The following is a 15531-nucleotide window of genomic DNA, read 5'->3' as shown; positions in this document are numbered from 1 at the left end:
TCAGTAAAAAAAAAATGCCATTTTGTGGAGCTCCATAATCAGGATGTCCCCCCATCTTTGTCGTTGAATGACGGCCTATGAGATGGTCCGTGTGACCACCTTAAAAATAGAAGCAATTACCAGAGCTGCAGAGCCTGAGAACCAAGGAGGAACGTGCCCCAAACACCAGGTGACAGGAAGACAGCAACAGCAGACAGGATGGGATGAAGGAAAGTCTTCGCAAGGGGCACAAGGTGCCTCCTGGCTGCACCTGCAGACGGTAAACTTACCAACAGCGCGGGAGCCCCCAAGACACACCCACAGCCGGGCGCCCCCTAGCGGCAGCACCGCTTCTTACAGCCGCACTGCTGCTGGCAACAGCACTTCTGCTGGCAACAGCCCTTCCCACAGCCACAAGAGCCGCCCGAGCAGCAGGTGCGGCGGCAGCAGCAGATCACGGGCGTGCTGCAGCACCCCCCACAGCAGCCGCGGCAGCCGGGGCAGCAGGAGGAGCAGCAGCCCACGCGGTAGCATCTGCAGCTGGTGCAGCCGCCACAGCCACCGCAGCCGCCACCACAGCCACCGCAGCCACCACAGCTGCCACCGCAGCCGCCAGAGCCACCACCACAACCTCCACAGCCACAGCAACCCATGGTGTCAGCAGAGAGGACTCAGGAGAGGTGAGGAGAGAGGACTCAGCAGAGGTGAGGAGGGAGGACTCAGGAGAGGTGAGGGAGGTGAGATGCCCCCTTCTGGGGGGGAGGCCCTTATATACCATCTCCAACAAGCCAGGCCCAGAACACACAGGGGTGTTCCTTGTTATTGTTTATCTCAATTCCCAAGGGACATCTCGTGAGTCATCTTATGCCCTTCCTTGTTGATCTCTTGACTGGTTAATATTGCTAAATCTAACCTTCCCTAGTCTCTTAAATCTATATTTGGATTAGGACACCCTTCTAAGAGGTTTGTGTTCCTAAAAACCCCAATGTGTATACATTTTTTGCTCCAGAATTAAAATAGTACCCAACATATTGTAAGCATCAGATAGGTATCTACTGAATTACACAAATACCTGAAATATTTAAGCATCATCTTCATTGTTTCAGTGATCATGAGAGTGAACCCAGAGCCAGGTAAACGACCTCTTGTTTCCATGTTTACTTCTCAGGTGTCCTGGGTTAGACAATTTCTGCTGAGATTCAACACACATCCTTAAGTTATAAAAAACTTCTTGAGAGTTAGTGGAAAACCAGTATCAAAAGCTACAAGGAGGCATTTTATAAGGTATTAGTTTTCACATCATATCTCACCTTACAATTTGTTTTATTTTTCTGTAGCTCCCTTGGGTTTTCCAATGGCCAGAAGAATTGCTTGGTCATTGAAACAGGAGGAGGAGGAGGGGAAAAGAAAAAAGTGCAACCTCAACTGCTAAAAATGCCAAGTACACGGGGCCTACTCCAACGGCAGCTGCCAGGAGGGAGGTTTCTGTCTGCTGTTTGCCTGTTCTGGCATCTAATCTCGGTTCCCAGCCCAGGGTCAGGCCCGCCCGTGCTCATGGAATGTTTATTTGCAATGCTCCCTCTCAGTCCCACTGACTCCACTGTCAGGCCTCCATTTCCTGCCCCAGGTAGCCCGTGGGTGTGACCCAGCCCATAGGATTACAGCCTTGCTAGACTTGCTTCAGGACCGAAGACCTGCCCAGTGCATTCCTGGGCTGACGACTCACTAGAGGCCCAGGCACCTGCTGGGGGAAGCCCTCTGTCCCTCCAGGAATGATGCTGCAGTTTCCAGGTCCGGGACCACCTGGCTTTGCAGTGGTTGTCCTTCCCTCGAGTGTCCCGGGGCACTTTTTAAGAGCAAGAGAAGGAGGCCTCAAAATACCCTCCCTTGATATACTTCTCATCAACCTGAAGGCTGTAAGGACTATTCCGGCCCCCCTTGCAGTCTTGTGCCCTGGAGAAATTCTGGTGCTCACAGGACACTCGGGAAATACCTACGGCGGCTGGTGATGGGCATCCCTTTCAACCCTAGAACTATTTTTTTCTTATACTTTTTTGGCAATCATTTTCTACTTCTGTAGTAAAGATACAACACATAATTACTTCATTTGTAACAGAACACTCAAAGGCTTTCTAAAGAGACTACTGTGCTAAAATTAGCAATGTCATCACATCAGGAGTGCCCAAGAAGGAAGTAAATAAAAGGCCGTGTGAGATGCTTGCACAGACGTTGGGCTAAAAATAAAGAGGGGCACTATATAAGGGCCTCCCCCGCAGAAGGGGGCATCTCACCTCCCTCACCTCTCCTGAGTCCTCCCTCCTCACCTCTCCTGAGTTCTCTCTGCTCACTTCTCCAGAGTGCTCTCTGCTGACACCATGGGTTGCTGTGGCTGTGGAGGTTGTGGTGGTGGCTGTGGCGGCTGCGGTGGCAGCTGTGGTGGCGGCTGCGGTGGCTGTGGTGGCGGCTGCGGTGGCTGTGGCGGCTGCACCAGCTGCAGGTGCTACCGCGTGGGCTGCTGCTCCTCCTGCTGCCCCGGCTGCCGCGGCTGCTGTGGGGGGTGCTGCAGCACGCCCGTGATCTGCTGCTGCCGCCGCACCTGCTGCTCGGGCGGCTCGTGTGGCTGTGGCTGCGGGAAGGGCTGTTGCCAGCAGAAGTGCTGTTGCCAGCAGCAGTGCGGCTGTAAGAAGCGATGCTGCTGCTAGGGGACGCCCAGCTGTGGGCAGGTGCTAGGGGCACCCACGCTGCTGGTAAGACTTTCCTCCATCCCACGCTGGGTACCCCTGCTGTCACCCAATCACGTGGAGTTTATGGCATGTTTCCCCTTGGTTCGCATGCTCTGTAGTTTAATTATTTCCATGTTTAAGGCAGCATGGGCATCTCATACAATGCCATCCAAGTACAAAGATGGAAAATTTCCTGATTACTCCTTTGCTGGCCGCTGGCCCTGGTGGCCACAGCACCTGGCAGATGCTACTAGTTCGACTGTCCTGGGGGAGGCAGGCCTGGCCTCTGCTCCCTCCATCTGCACCTGTCCACTGCTCCTGCCCTGCTGTGTGAGGTCCATCTCCTCAGACCCTGATTTAGGGCCTCGCTTTTGTGTCCCTCTCTTTGTGTGGGGCACCACAAGCCTTCAACAATTGTAATGTGTCTAAACCAGTTGTAAGTGGAAGGGTGTGAGTATCTCTCAGCATCTGAAGAGCAGCCTGATGGGATCAGGACACTCAAAATTGTGTTCCCAGAACGTGGTCCTTGCTATTCTACATCATTGTCCTGTCTGGGTAATACGGTGGATTCCCAAGTTCTCCATTGGTGGTTTGTATTTCTAATTATTAAATAGCAACATTGTAAATGTCTAATAAATTATACTAAATTCTCCTTCCAATGTTGACTCACTACAGCTTCTTATTTGGTGATGACCTCTGTGGGTGGACGAATGACAAGCATTGAGTAGGGAAGAAAGAGCCCTCCCGGCACTGACTGAATTTATTCTGAGCATGAACTACTTCTGTAACAAGAGCTCTATATTAATCAGCATTAAAATTTTAACTTTTTATTTGTTTTGAATCTAGATCATGATTTGAACTACTAACAGTTTTTTCAAGAAAGGCTTAAACTGACATTAACGTTCAAGTACAGGTGCGTGCACACACACAACTTGACAAAATCTACCTGGGGCATCAGAATCTGCCTTTTTTATCTACTTACATAAATTTCTGTCATTAGGGCCAGATTAAATGCTGTATCCACAAAACTGAACATTGTATAGGCTCTAAAAAGGTTGCAATATCCTGGAATAACCAGGGAGAATCAGAAAAATTATTTTTAATGTAGGAGAAAATGAGATAGATCTCTATGAAATGAAAAGGAAGAATTCAAGAGCTATTAAATGTTCAAAAAAAATCAAAGTAGAGTGTGTATGATATCATTTGTGTAAACCTAAATTTATCCCCCTAAATCATAACATGAAGTCAAGGAAAACTTGTTTACCAGCAAGACACACGCAAGGTGTTGTGTGGAGACCCTACAGAAAAAATAAACGAAATTAGGATAGATGTCATGAAGAAGGAAGACCGAACTGGCTGGAAACCCTGCAGGCTTTGAGATGGCACAAACATTGGTGTGCGTTGTAGTGTTCCGTGACGTTGCAGCTGACGAGCTCTCAGCCAGGGAGGGCAGTGCTCCTAATTCTACAAGATGGGGCCCAGGTGTCTCTTCGAGCATACCCCACGGCTGTGACACTGGGTGAAGGGACTGCAGGAAAAAAAAGCAGAGTGACAACATGAGAGTGCTGCCTTCCCTTCTGGGTGGGGTGCAGCTGCTGATCTTCAACTGCCCAAAGACCACAATGTCTCAGGTCCCCAGGGGCTGAAAGGGCAGCATTTGGGGGTAAAATCAGTGGATTGTTGCATACAAGTTAGTTCAAACTAGAGGTTTCATTACATTATTCTCCCTAACCTTATTCTGTTTTCGGATTTTTATATGCCCTACCCAGAACATCTTCTCTAGTCAGGGAATTAGACCATACCTAAAACAGATGAGACTGATTCCATAATACAAGTTCACAGCAAAGGTGAGGATTGCTCCAGAATGCATGCTGTGGATAGCAAAAGCACCTCCCCAAACGCTCTGTGAAGTGTCACACCTAAACACCAACAGCTGCCCTTACCTCTTTCCTGAGTATACCTGTTATCATTTCAAATGATGAAAATTGACACGGAACATTGGGAAAGAAAAACAGGGAAAACAGAGTGATTTTGTTTTCCCCTTCTGAAAAAATTTTTTTTTCTGAATTTAAAGTATAAAAGAGGAAAATTAATAGCATCTATAACAACCACTTTTGCTATTTTGTTGTATTTCCTTCCATTTGTGTTATGCTTTATTTTTTCCCAATATTTTTTATTTGGGAAACTCTCAACCCCCCCCCCAGGAAAGTTGCAAGAATATTACAATAAGATTCTATATACCAGTGGTTTTCAACCTTCCTAAGGCCGCGACCCTTTAATACAGTTCCTGTGAGTCACAACCCACAGGTTGAGAACCGCTGCTATATACCATTTCTTTAAGTTTGCCAATGGTTAACACTTTGCTGCACTTTCTGTGTTAGTGTTTTCTGTCTGTCATTTGAGATTAAGTTGCAGAAATGATATTTTACCTAAAATCTTTAGCATGCACCCCCTAAAAGGTATACCCGCCTTCAAACTATCACATTCAAGAAATTTAAAAGTGACACACGCTATTACATAATATACAACCAATCTTAAATTTCCACAATTATTCCAAGAATGTCCTATAGTTTATAGTTTATTTTTACATCTGCTTTTTAGTAATTTTTCAACTTGAATCCAATCAAAGATATATTTTTAGTCAGTTTTGACCTATGATGGTCCTCCACTATTTTATTTTTAACAAGTTATTTTGCAAAATAACCCTCAGTATGGATTTGTCTTATTGTTTTCTTGTGGTCAGATTCATAGGAATATTACAGAGTTGATGGCTGGACATGGTGGCTCATGTCTGTAATCCTAGCACTCTGGGAGGCCGAGGCAGGTGGATTGCTTGAGCTCAAGAGTTTGAGAACAACCTAAGCAAAATCAAGACCCCATCTCTACTAAAAAAAAAATAGAAAAACTGAGGCAAGAGGATCACTTGAGCCCAAGAGTTGGAGGTTGCTGTGAGCTATGATGCCCTAGCACTCTACCCCGGGTGGCAACTTGAGACTCTGTCTCAAAAAATAAATAAGTAAAAATTTTAAAAAAATAGTTGATGTGTTTTTCTCAGTGTATCACATCAAAAAGTGTGTGATGTCAGCTTATCCTATTACTAGTGATGTTAAATTTGATCACACAATGAACATGATGTCCACCAAATTTCTCCATTGCTAATCTACTCATTTTTTCCTTTTAATTCATACAGCAATATTTCCTGTGCATTTATATAACAAAATTAAAAGCATTATGAATATATAATTTTGTATTCTGATTTTAACTTAACATTGACTCATGAAATTACATTGTTTATCAAAGATTTGCTTTTTAGAAACTATGTTTAATGAGATCACATAATATCCAATTACATATATAACTCCTGTAATTATCTCATATCCACCACTGAGCTACTTAAGCAATTGGACATGTAGCTAACCATTTGGAAAAGTTAACTTGGATGCCAATCACAAAAATATGACAAAATGTTTTTATTTTTATTCTGAAATTATTATAGACTTCTAGTTGCAAAAATAGTATAAAAAGGTCTCACGTACTCTTTTTTTTTTTTTTGCAGTTTTTGGCCCGGGGTGGGTTTGAACCCACCACCTCCAGCATAGGGGGCTGGCACCCTACTCCTTTGAGCCACAGGCACTGCCCTGGTCTCACATACTCTTAATCCAGCTCCCCCAATGGTAACATGTTACAAAACTATTGCACAATATAAGATGATTTTTTTTTTAAGTAAAACCCTTACATCACATCAAATCCTCATAAATCCTAGATGGATTGAGTATTGAAATATGAAAAATAAAACTATAGGGCGGCGCCTGTGGCTCAGTCAGTAGGGCGCCGGCCCCATATACCGAGGGTCGCGGGTTCAAGCCCGGCCCCGGCCAAACTGCAACCAAAAAATAGCCGGGCGTTGTGGCGGGCGCCTGTAGTCCCAGCTACTCGGGAGGCTGAGGCAAGAGAATCGCTTGAGCCCAGGAGTTGGAGGTTGCTGTGAGCTGTGTGAGGCCATGGCACTCTACCGAGGGCCATAAAGTGAGACTCTGTCTCTACAAAAAAAAAAAAATAAAAAAAAAAATAAAACTATAAGAATAATTAAAAATATGAAAGAATAGTTTTATACTCCTGGGCTATAGAATACCTTGCTTAATATGGCATCAAACCAAAAATCATAAAAGATAAAACTGATACATATAACTTAGAAATGTTTAAGTTTCTGACAAAAACAAAGCTTCAAAATTTCTAAATGGGGGAATATATATACAAATATATTCTAATATATGTATATATATTCATAGGACAAAATATTAATATCTTCATACATAAACAGCTTTTATAAATCCATATGGGAAAAATGTGTGAAGGACAGAGGCAGGTATTTTTTTTTTTGTGGTTTTTGGCCAGGGCTGGGTTTGAACCCGCCACCTCCGGCATATGGGACAGACGCCCTATTCCTTGAGCCGCAGCAACCATCCCAGAGGCAGGTATTTTAAAGAGAAATGTAAACCAGAGGTCTTTGGAAAAAATGAATGATTGGCGGTGCCTGTGGCTCAAAAGAGTAGGGTGCCGGCCCCATATGCCAGAGGTGGTGGGTTCAAACTCAGCCCTGGCCAAAAACTGCAAAAAAAAAAAGAATTATTCTAGGTTTGGGGCATAAAAAATAAGCCTTGAACATCTTGTCACACCAGAAAACAAAGAAACTACTGAAGAGTGAAAATATTTTTAGATCCATAATAAGAGCAAATTTTTCTTTAAAACCCATTAATCATCTTTAGAAGATGCTGGAAAATCAATGTACTATCTTTGAAATTTATTTTTTTTTTAAGGTGGGAAGAAAATCAGGCAATTATCCTGCCTTTGATAAGTAAGCAAAGAGTTGAGGAAGGTCATTTCTCTCTGTAGAAGGATTCCAGCTAAGAAATGAGGAAAATTGTGTAGTTTCAACCACCATTTTGCAAGCGTAATGAATTAACTATGACTAACAGTGGATGCCAATATCACATAAGAATGACAGATAGAATTACATGTCTCTTATTGGAAAAACCATGAAGCATTCTTGTCCCAAAACATAAACTTAGTTGCAGAAAGTCCTAGATATAATTTCCAATTTACTGGAAATACAGGATGTTAAATGCAATTATCAGAATCCAAAATTTGACCATGGAAAACTCTATAGGAAGAACAAAGTTCAAGAAGAATGAAAGAAACAGAAAAATGGAAGGGGCACTTAGAAAATAAAAGAAACTTTAAGAGATATTTCTACCAACTGCAGTGATACACAGCCCTCCTTAGAATCCTGACTCAACCAGGTAACTGTTTTTAAACTTAATTAATTGGGGGAATTTGTAGTTCAAGATATAATACAGATTAATTATTAAAAGATATTTAAAATATTCCTAATTTTTAGTCATTACAATGGTATTGTGGTCAAATTTTGATTTAAGCACTTACCTTTTTATATACACATGCTAATATTTGTGTATCTTAGAAATTTGCTTCAAAATAATTGGCCAAGAATTGATCATTGTTTAAGCTTTATACATGAGACCTTATTGTACATGTTTAAAGTTCTTTCTCAGTAAAATTTAAAAATATAAAAGATCAATGAATACTGTATAATTAGAAATACTCTACTACTAATAAAAATGCTAATTTAAAAAAATACTAATTTTTTACCTACTGTATTAACAAAATGTTTTAATCACATTGGGTGGGAATAGCTGGTATAAATTTTATAGAAGACCAGTTGGTAGTTTTTATCACTATTCAAAGTATGTTACCTGGTAATTATATCTCTAGAAACTTGCCTCAAGGAAATAATAAGAGGGAAAAAGTGATGTAACATCCAGCTAATAGAAGAGCTCTTATTTTGTGGTACCGACTAATTAATTAACTGGCATAATAACTCAGTGAGTTAGGTCGTAATATTTTTTCTGTTTTAGGAAGGGGACACCAGAGAGGTTAAGTCATTGCACAAATCCGTAAGAATTCGATCTAGGATTTAAATCTTGCGAATCTGACCCTATGCCTGGGTGTATCATTTAGACATTCATTACAAGATTATTTATAATAGCAAATATTGGAAACAACCTAAAAATTCACGTATAGGAATTTGGCCCAATAAATGGTGTAACTACACGTGATAGTTGCCGTATCAGCATCCAGCGTGTTTTATTTTCAGGTCTACAGTATCTGTACACGTATATGTACAACACTATTATTTCCCCCATAAAATAGCTATGCAGTAAAAGGATAAACTGCAGTGACATGCTGCCCTTCAGGCCCCCAAATGTCTGGACCTCTGATTAGACGAGGGTCAGATTTTCATTAAATTCCCCAGTGATGATGGCTGGATCCACCCTCCAGCTTTTGCTGGAATTTAATCCTTCTGGTGGTCACTGCTGTGCCATGTCCCCTACCCTAGTTTGTCCCAAGAGATCCCTGGGGCTGGTCACGTACCCAGACGCAGCAGCTCCCACCCCATCCCATCCTACACCACATTCTCCCTCTGCCTCTGGCCTCTTCTTCACCAGCTGGGCAAACTCCACTGGTGTCCACTACTTCTATGCCATTTATGCTAAGCGCCCTTTCTCCATCCTCCATCCAAGGGTGGAGCAGGGTCTTTCTTTAACTCTGTACAACCTTTCGGATCCCAGATTATAATTGCTGGCACATCTCTATTTAAGGTTCAAAGACAACAGAGAGTAATTTAAAATCCTGGACAAATACATCCTGTGGGTGCTTCTCAGAAGGGCTCAGCCCTCTGGCCCATGCCGCTTGCTGGGTCACACCAGCCAGTTCCCTCCTCCTAAGGAAAGACCGCAAGCATCTTTGCTCTCCCTGGAGTCCAGCCAGAAACCACAATTAAACTGCAAGGAAAGGAGGATTCCCTGACCCCCTGCAGGGCATCTCCCATGTCCTGCTCCTAGATCTGCTCCAGCCCAAGGCGATGGACAGTTAGAATATCTGCTCCCTTCAGGGTGAATCCCACCTGGCTCCTTCCCACGTGGCATGGGCTTGTCCTCTGCCCAAATCCGCAGGTGGACAATTGCTCTAGGACTCAACGAATTAACATCAGGGCCTCCTTACCCCTGCATATGTCAAGTATCATGGTGTGAGAAGTGAATATTACACCTCTGTTGAAATGTGTCAAACTCTGTACTGTTCATTTTTGCAGTCCCTCCTTCAGCTGGGAGTTCAAAGAGAAGTAGGGCATCTTTTGTAGAGACCAGAGGTCAGTACTGCAAACCACTTGTGAGCATGGGCTTGAATAAGACCACCCACTGCTTGGCCCCCAGGCAAGGAACTGCCTGAATCTGTGCAGAGAAAACAGCTCCGTATCAAAATACCAGAAATCTATTTCAAATTGACATGACAGGATAGAACATCTGTGTCAGCCTTGGAGTGAACAAGGGGCAAGTGCTTGTCTACCTGTGGACCTGAATCAAACCAGCAGGACAAGACGGTAATGGATGTGTCCACATCTCAGACAGAGCACTGCTTTAAATTTTTATGTGAAACTGCCCTGCTCGAGACCAGGGTTTTACAGGAGACACAATTATAGGAAGGATGACAGTTGACACGCTTTAGTTTACATGTTAGAAACTGAACTCTTGATCTTACCAGGTCCCCCAGCCCCCCAAAGAGTATGTTTTCCCACAGATATGCCTTTTCCACTTAATCTCAGTTCACAGAAACTCTATTCTTTCTGCTACATGGGCCAACAAGACATTGGTACCAACTTGGCTTCTGTTTTTTGTTTTTTCTTAATGCCCTGAAGTGGATTTATCAGCAAATTCACTTGTTACTTGAACATCACCCCCCGCCCACCCCACAGGTCGGCGCCCCATCACCCCCACGTAGCAAGAGCTTCCTGTAGCACTTCTAACTCCACCAGTGAGCTGCAGCACGCTAGCGTGTCACGACAGGATCTTAGGTGTGTGTGCCACAAAAAATTTTAAAGAACATTTTCAAAAGAAGTTCAAAGCACAGTTAGTGTATTCTTTTTTTACTCTTTTTTATAATCAACATAATTTAAGTGTGCCTCAGAAGGTTCACGATAGGTTCAGGTGTACCATGAGATAAAAAAGGTTGACAAACTTGCTCTCACAGGTCATCCTGGCTCCTAACAAAGTCAGTTCTCAAGGCACTGTTCTGAGTATCATTTTCCCACGGAAGGCAGTGATCCCTTGGCAGCTTCCCCACTCCACTCACCATCAATGCTGGGGCAATAACGACCTAACATGACTACCCAAGAAATGCAGCCCTCCCATACCTTACTGAACTCTATACTCCAAGCACGCTCATTCAACTGGTGCTGGCTGAACGGTGTTCTCACTGTGTCCTGCCCACTTTCTAGAATGCTTTTGTCCAAGGTAACTGCACAGTTCGCTCACTATCACCTTGTAGTCTTTGCCCAAATGTCACGTTCTGAGTGCTATTTGCAATACACAATGTAAAGCTGAAATCTCACCTACGTGTCCTACAATCCCAATCTCTCATACCCTGCTTTATTTATTTTTTTCATAAACCCCAATTTAACATTCTTTATTTTATAAGAGGCAAAGAAAATGTTGGACCACAATCTCTTTTGTACATAATATACTCTAAGCATAGCCTTCTCTATTTAATTTGCTAATTGTTTTAATAACATCACAGGCCAGAAACTTGATGATTTGGTCTAACTATAAAGTTCCTCATCGCCCAGCCTGTCCTCTTGCTTCCCTACACCCAAGGTAGTCCTTACCCGCAAGCTTGTGTGGATCATTCTTTTGACTGTCTTTGAATCTGGGTTTACAGTATCCATACACATTCCTCTCTGTGAATATGCTGTAATTCTTTTGTCTGTCTACTCTCCAGGTGATGGGAACTCCTGTTATTTCCAAGTGTTTGCCATGTTAGACAGTGTCACTAGGAGCATTCTTGTTTGTATCTGCTGGAGCACAGGTGCAAGAATTTCTACACACATAGGAGTAGAATTCTTTTTTTTTTTTTTTGAGACAGAGTCTTACTACGTTGCCCTCGGTAGAGGGCAATGGCAACCTCAAACTCTTGGGCTTAAGCAATTCTTTTGTCTCAGCCTCCCAAGTATCCGGGACTACAGGCACCCGCCACAATGCCCAGCTATTTTTTGGTTGTAGTCATTGTTGTTTGGCAGGCCTCGACTGTCAGCTCTGGGGGTTCTGTGGCTGGTGCCCTAGCTGCTGAGCTACAGGCACTAAGCCAGGAGTAGAGTTCTTGAGACTTGTGGAAATATTGAAGATTGATCAAGAGAGTACAGGCAAAGTCCATTTTATGCAACATTTGCTGTAGCAAAGGAGTCAACCATCATCACTCGCATTTGGCAGACACTCAAACTCAGGCAGAGGAGCAGTAAGGCTTTGGTCGGCCTGGATTGGAGGCTGTCATCATGGCAAACTTGCCTGCACATGGGTTCCCTGGAAGCAGGGCATCCTGTGTGATTGGTTAGGGGTACATATTTGGCTTTCCCTTATTGGTCCTAAGTTGAAAAGGGGGACAAGAATTAGAGATGCTGTCAGTTGTTAATTGAGTCCTGACCATTTGGGGTCAATTTTCATTATTTGGCTTCTTGTATTGTTTGGAAGAGATAGTAGTCTAACTTCCTGTATGTCCAACTTGTAGATAGTAGTCTGGCTGCCCAGGCTGGCTATGACAGATAATGGATGGATTTCCTAGGATGACAAGCTACAGTTTATAGGTCAGAGATCTATATTTGTATTTGATCTGACCATGGTGCATATGGATATTCTAGTCTCTTATATGCTACATAGTATACTTATTTATTACATGTGCTGTCTTCAGTGACTTGGTTATCAGTTCTACGAGTGCAGATATTTGCATCTGTTTTGTTCATTGAAGTATTCTTGGTGGCTAGAATAGTGCTGAACACATGGTAGCTCATAAATATTTGTGGAATAAGTGACTATAATGTACCTATAAAATATGCTGCTGCTGTGTATTTTGTTGTTGTTCTTATTATCCTCAGAAGTCAAGATTTGCCTCCGAGATCCAGTCTCCCTCTATTAGTCCAGACATGGTCCTGGCCTCCCTCATTTCTGTGTAGTCTACTGTGTCCACCATGTGCCACCAGACACAAAGTTTGCGTTTTCCAGATACATGTGGAAGCCGGTTCATCTGCTGTATGGTATTATCTGGTTCTTTTGATGTACTTATTGATGCTGGAACCAGCAGGTGATAAGTTAAAAACTCCAGAGCCAGTGCTGTAGCCTCTTAGCCTCTTGGTCTGTCTTGGGCCAGGGAAGAAGTGCTCATTTTCCCCCAAGCCTTGTGTATCCCTGTCAACAACCTGTCTTTGGGGGCATCCCTGGCATTATTATTTGGTGTGGACTTGGAACTTGCCCCTCTCCTACAGCCTCTTCTGCAATACTTTTCCCTGAAGTATTCCTGAAGCATCTGCTCTGTGTGAGTACTTCCAAGAATGGAAGAAAGAGAGGAGAGGAGACCTCCTGCAGATCTCAGGCCCAGGAGCAACAACCAGTGAGAATAAGTCACCTTGCTCAGGCGTGGGCGGCTGCCAACCCCATGCAGAACTCTTCTGCATCTCCCACTTCTTCTTCTTTCTTTTTTATTGTTTGGGATTCACTGAGGTACAAAGAATTAGGCTACTCTGATCGCATTTGTTAGACATAGTCCCTCTTATAATTGCATCCCACCCCCAAGAGGTGAGAGACACACCATGACCTCCCCCCCTCCCCAACCCCTGGTTTTCCTACACACACACACACACACACACATCCATTAGCTCATCTACTGCCTTCATATTAGAATTGAGTATATTGGATTCTTGCTTCTCCATTTTTGTTAGGGCTTACTAAGAAGAATATGTTCCACCTCAATCCAGGTTGATACAAAAGATGTAAAGTCTCCATCTTTTTTAATGGATGATTATCATTCCAAGGCATACATATACCACAGCTTGGTGATCCATTCCTGGGTTGGTGGCCATTACACCCTGAGATAGCTCTTAACCCCAGTGAGAATGGCCCACATCACAAAGTCCCAAAGCTGCCATGGATGTGGAGAGAAGGGAACACTTTTACACTGCTGGTGGGACTGCAAACTAATGCAACATTTTTAGAAGGAAGTATAGAGAATCCTCAAAGAACTCAAATTAGACCTCCCATTCGATCCTGCAATTCCACCTCTGGCTTTTGACAGGGAACAGAGTAAAGTACAAAATTCTGATGGAGAACTCATTGGAAATGTCATTCCATTCAGAACATGGGTTTATCAACATCACGCATGGATGTGGTTTCACTTTCAGAAAACTCAGAGAAGTGGCATGAGAGTCGCTCCTGGTGACATCTTTGTTTTTAGGTTCTTACAACATTCTTACTTGTGATAAAATACAATCAAAGTGGATAAAGTTTTTTAATAAGATGCAACTCTTACTAACAGATGTGTTCAAATATTACCGCATTTGGTGACCACAATCTGCCAGAAAGACAATTAACTAGTACCGGAGATGGAACTTTTGAAAATCTCATTACACTATAATCAAAGTTTAGTCTGCTAACAGAACCAGACTAAAATAAGCACCACCTACAGAGCGACACATTGTTTTAGGTGTGGAAATCCATCTGGCTCTAGAGCCTGACATTTAAATCTGTCAGAAAGTTGATTCTAAGGGTGGAGAGAAAGTGGGAAAAGAAGAGCCCCAGTTACAATGCTCTGGATATCTTTTCTGGTATATGTAAGAGAATTAAAGCCACCACATCTTTGCCATTTTGGCAAACGTATTAGGGTCATATTACTTATAATCATTCTAAGCTCATCTCAAACAAACATTGAGGTCTTCCTTCCTTTTCCAGGGTTGGTTGCACCAAAAGTTAGTGCACATCTGAAGTTAGACACATTTGAATAACATGAGAGAAAAAGACATTGATGAGTCTTTCATGCCAGTTTTATTGGTTTCTTGGGAAAAGATTGTCTTAGGTTTACAGAAATGGAATACAAGCAGAGACATAGGATGCAGACAGAAAGAAGGAAAAGGAATAGGAACAAACATTTCAACAGTAAAATTTCAAGAAAGCATAGCATTAGACATCCACACTCTATTTTGGTGGGTTCATACTCAAGTGATTCAATAGAGAAGGTTTGTGTTGGTATTTTTCATTTCAAGGCAGAATCTCAGGAATCAGGAAACATCAATGAAATTTCTTGTAGTTCTAAATCAAAGAGGACTGGCAGGAATAATGGAAATCTTACCAACAGGACAACAGTTACCTGCTGCACCTGCCCACAGCCGGGCACCCCTAGCAGCAGCACCGCTTCTTACAGCCGCACTGCTGCTGGCAACAGCACTTCTGCTGGCAACAGCCCTTCCCGCAGCCACACGAGCCGCCCGAGCAGCAGGTGCGGCGGCAGCAGCAGATCACGGGCGTGCTGCAGCATCCCCCACAGCAGCCGCGGCAGCCGGGGCAGCAGGAGGAGCAGCAGCCCACGCGGTAGCACCTGCAGCTGGTGCAGCTGCCACAGCCACCGCAGCCGCCACCACAGCCACCGCATCCACCACAGCTGCCACCGCAGCTGCCAGAGCCGCCACCACAACCTCCACAGCCACAGCAACCCATGGTGTCAGCAGAGAGGACTCGGGAGAGGTGTGCAGAGAGGACTCAGGAGAGGTGAGGGAGGTGAGATGCCCCCTTCTGCAGGGGAGGCCCTTATGTACCCACCCCCAGAGGAGAGAGAAAACACGTGACCACTTCCTTGTTGCTATTAATATTTGGCTTAGTTATCATGGGAGAATCTCCTGATATACTATTTACTTCCCTTTGACCTGTGAGCTAGATTTATT

At 43.6% G+C, this 15531-nt stretch overlaps 3 protein-coding genes across 3 annotated transcripts; 1 reads left to right on the top strand and 2 right to left on the bottom strand.

The window, feature by feature from the left end:
* Positions 1-314: 314 nt before the first annotated feature.
* LOC128589785 (small cysteine and glycine repeat-containing protein 7-like) lies at positions 315-632 on the bottom strand. The gene has a single exon (XM_053596479.1). The coding sequence runs from the start codon at positions 630-632 to the stop codon at positions 315-317; it is 318 nt and encodes a 105-aa protein (XP_053452454.1).
* A 1722-nt stretch (positions 633-2354) lies between these two features.
* On the top strand, positions 2355-2681 carry LOC128590239 (small cysteine and glycine repeat-containing protein 7-like). The gene has a single exon (XM_053597507.1). The coding sequence runs from the start codon at positions 2355-2357 to the stop codon at positions 2679-2681; it is 327 nt and encodes a 108-aa protein (XP_053453482.1).
* A 12308-nt stretch (positions 2682-14989) lies between these two features.
* LOC128590240 (small cysteine and glycine repeat-containing protein 5-like) lies at positions 14990-15307 on the bottom strand. The gene has a single exon (XM_053597508.1). It carries the CDS (start codon positions 15305-15307, stop codon positions 14990-14992), a length of 318 nt encoding a protein of 105 aa, XP_053453483.1.
* Positions 15308-15531: the final 224 nt, after the last annotated feature.

This window comes from Nycticebus coucang, chromosome 7 (genome assembly GCF_027406575.1).
Source record: "Nycticebus coucang isolate mNycCou1 chromosome 7, mNycCou1.pri, whole genome shotgun sequence".
Classification (NCBI taxonomy): domain Eukaryota; kingdom Metazoa; phylum Chordata; class Mammalia; order Primates; family Lorisidae; genus Nycticebus; species Nycticebus coucang.
This window is presented reverse-complemented; position numbering and strand designations above follow the sequence as displayed.

Excerpts from the sequence above, each read along its gene's own strand:
- LOC128589785 (XM_053596479.1), bottom strand. The coding sequence starts at position 632 with ATGGGTTGCTGTGGCTGTGGAGGTTGTGGTGGTGGCTCTGGCGGCTGC.
- LOC128590239 (XM_053597507.1), top strand. The coding sequence starts at position 2,355 with ATGGGTTGCTGTGGCTGTGGAGGTTGTGGTGGTGGCTGTGGCGGCTGC.
- LOC128590240 (XM_053597508.1), bottom strand. The coding sequence starts at position 15,307 with ATGGGTTGCTGTGGCTGTGGAGGTTGTGGTGGCGGCTCTGGCAGCTGC.